General features: G+C 37.9%; 1 protein-coding gene across 1 annotated transcript; it reads left to right on the top strand.

Moving 5' to 3' along the window:
- Nucleotides 1-1,100: 1,100 nt before the first annotated feature.
- On the top strand, nt 1,101-1,929 carry LOC121999606 (uncharacterized protein ycf23-like). The gene is made up of 5 exons (XM_042554265.1): nt 1,101-1,181; nt 1,261-1,320; nt 1,412-1,501; nt 1,579-1,686; nt 1,762-1,929. Exons 1-5 carry the CDS (start codon nt 1,101-1,103, stop codon nt 1,927-1,929), a joined length of 507 nt encoding a protein of 168 aa, XP_042410199.1.
- The last annotated feature ends 451 nt before the right edge of the window (nt 1,930-2,380 follow it).

Below are 2,380 nucleotides of genomic sequence, written 5' to 3' on the forward strand. Positions count from 1 at the left end.
GGTCGGGGCTCAAGGGGCCTCTGTTGTTGTGAAGGGTGTTTGCTACGACAATCCGATTGGGTTCACTCGGGCTGTAGGATTTCCAGGGTCTTATTTACACAGTTGCTAAGATCATGAATCGTTAGTGCGGCGGCTGGTTAATAATTTACTGGTTAACCAACTAAGCTCTGTATAAGATTTAACTGTACCTGGGCTATTCAAATAAACTATCTCAATATCGACGAATATTAGCGTTAGAAGAAAGGAACAAAGCTTAAATGCTGTTTAGCAGCAGTTTAGTAATTTAGAGATTGATCATATGGAAACTAATCCAATTCAGAAATGTTCATATATACAAAAAAAGAGTAAAGTAATTAAGCAGTCGCCGGAACTTTCTTGGGCCACAGCGAACGATATCAAAGAAAAGGCTGGAGGTTAAATATATTTGCATTAACAAAAAAAAACACTTTTCTTTGTCAATTTGTGTTGAATTTAGGCCATTAAACGAAAGTATTTTCTTCAACTATATATGATATACAAATTAAAAGTTGATATTACTTATTCCAAACAGTCTGGTAGTATGGTTTCATGGTAAATTACTTCTCCTTTGAAAGTATGATGATGTTTTGTGAATGATGATGTTTTGGAAAAATTGTCACTTAGGTGAAAGGATGTTTTCTGGATTAATATGCAAGTACAAAGCACTGTATTATATGTTATTCTGTAAAGTTCTGTCAGTGTAAATTATCTAGTTTCTTTATCTAGCTTTTGTTCCACTATTGGGTTTGTTTTTCTAATAATTACTCATGCAGCAAAATACTGAGCAAGAAGCTGTAGATCTTATAATCAGGTAAAGTAGAAAAAGTTAACTACTTCATTATGCTTTCATCTTAGTATTTGTATATTTGATTTGTCTTCTTTGAACCAGCTTCAAGTCAAAAAGCCAGATCCTCTAGATAGCTGTTAAAAATAAGGTATTATTTGGTTTGTCAGTGATCTTAATATTTGGTAATTGATGCTCACGACAGAGTTCCAACGCTGCATGATTACCTTGTTCAAGCAGATTGCTCGCTGCCTCAGTAGCTCGCATTTTCAGAGTTCCACAGCTCTTCTTTCTTATGATGATCTTGTTCTTGCAGATTTGTGTTTCCTCTGTGGACCCTTTGGCATTTCCTTCTGCAGTGGAAGCAGGTGCCCAAATGGTTAGGATGCGATGAACTTGACTGGTTTCGATCGGATTGTCTGTCATACCAAACATTAAAATCCTTGTGCTAAATGCAGGTGGAAATTGGAAATTATGATTCTTTCTACGAGATGGGAATTCAGTTTTCCCCTGAACAGGTATATGAATCATGATCGTACTTTTCCTTGCAGTTCCTCGAGTATTTTCAGCTATTTCTATCTCGTCACTATTCTGTGGTGCCATTGTCAGATTCTAAAGCTCACTAGAGAAACTAGAAGGATTCTTCCATCCATTACACTGTCTGTAACCGTGCCACACATGCTTAGTCTCCCTGATCAGGTAGCTCATTTATTTCCTCGTAAACTGAGATTTGTCACTAACACAATCTCTCGTTGTTTTTTGTTCAATTTAAAAAGGTGAAGCTAGCAGAGTTGCTGGAACAGGAAGGTGCTGATATAATCCAAACTGAAGGAGGGAAATACTCAAGTCCATCAAAACCTGGTGTCCTTGGTTTGATCGAGAAGGTAACAACAGTACGAATAAGAAATCTTAGCACACTTGTGATGAAAAATGTGATATTTTTCCTCTTTAAAATGTAGGCCACACCAACGCTAGCAGCTGCATACTCCATTTCCCGAGCAGTTCAGATTCCAGTTATGTGCTCATCTGGATTAAGCGCTGTCACTGCACCTATGGCTTTAACAGCAGGAGCAGCTGGTGTGGTATGCGTTCTTTTGCTTTCTAATCTAATCATTATCTGCTACTAGTGAAAGAAATATAGACTCTTTCAGATTCTCTTGTGTTCTTGATTATCTGCTACTACTTCATTGTCAGAAGTAGTTGAACACTAACACTTGGACGCCAACATTTTTGAGTTGGCGCCTAGATTTGACCATCTAACAGACACGGCTAAAGGATCAACTTCTATGAACACCCTTAATAACTTATACAGATATTTGTGAACAATTAGGTTGGTGGCTATCATTTATCCTCCCTTTTTGTTGTTTTTTCCATGTACCCAATGCAGCTTTCATTTCAAAGGTTCCAAGCTGATGAACAAGGATGGGTGGACACAATCAAGTCAGTGCGATTTGGAGGAGTTGTCAGGATTAGTACCATGGATTGGCTTGGGCAATCTCAATATTTGCGTCAAACTGTCTTCTGGCCTTCCCTATCATCTGCAGTATCTGAGGTATACTATGCACATTTACCGTGAAT

Source organism: Zingiber officinale, chromosome 7A, assembly GCF_018446385.1.
Source record: "Zingiber officinale cultivar Zhangliang chromosome 7A, Zo_v1.1, whole genome shotgun sequence".
Classification (NCBI taxonomy): Eukaryota; Viridiplantae; Streptophyta; class Magnoliopsida; order Zingiberales; family Zingiberaceae; genus Zingiber; species Zingiber officinale.

Coding starts and splice junctions, on each gene's coding strand:
- LOC121999606 (XM_042554265.1), top strand. CDS start 1,101: ATGATCTTGTTCTTGCAGATTTGTGTTTCCTCTGTGGACCCTTTGGCA. Junction 1,321..1,411: donor TTCAGTTTTCCCCTGAACAG/GTATATGAATCA, acceptor TGCCATTGTCAG/ATTCTAAAGCTCACTAGAGA. Junction 1,502..1,578: donor TGCTTAGTCTCCCTGATCAG/GTAGCTCATTTA, acceptor CAATTTAAAAAG/GTGAAGCTAGCAGAGTTGCT.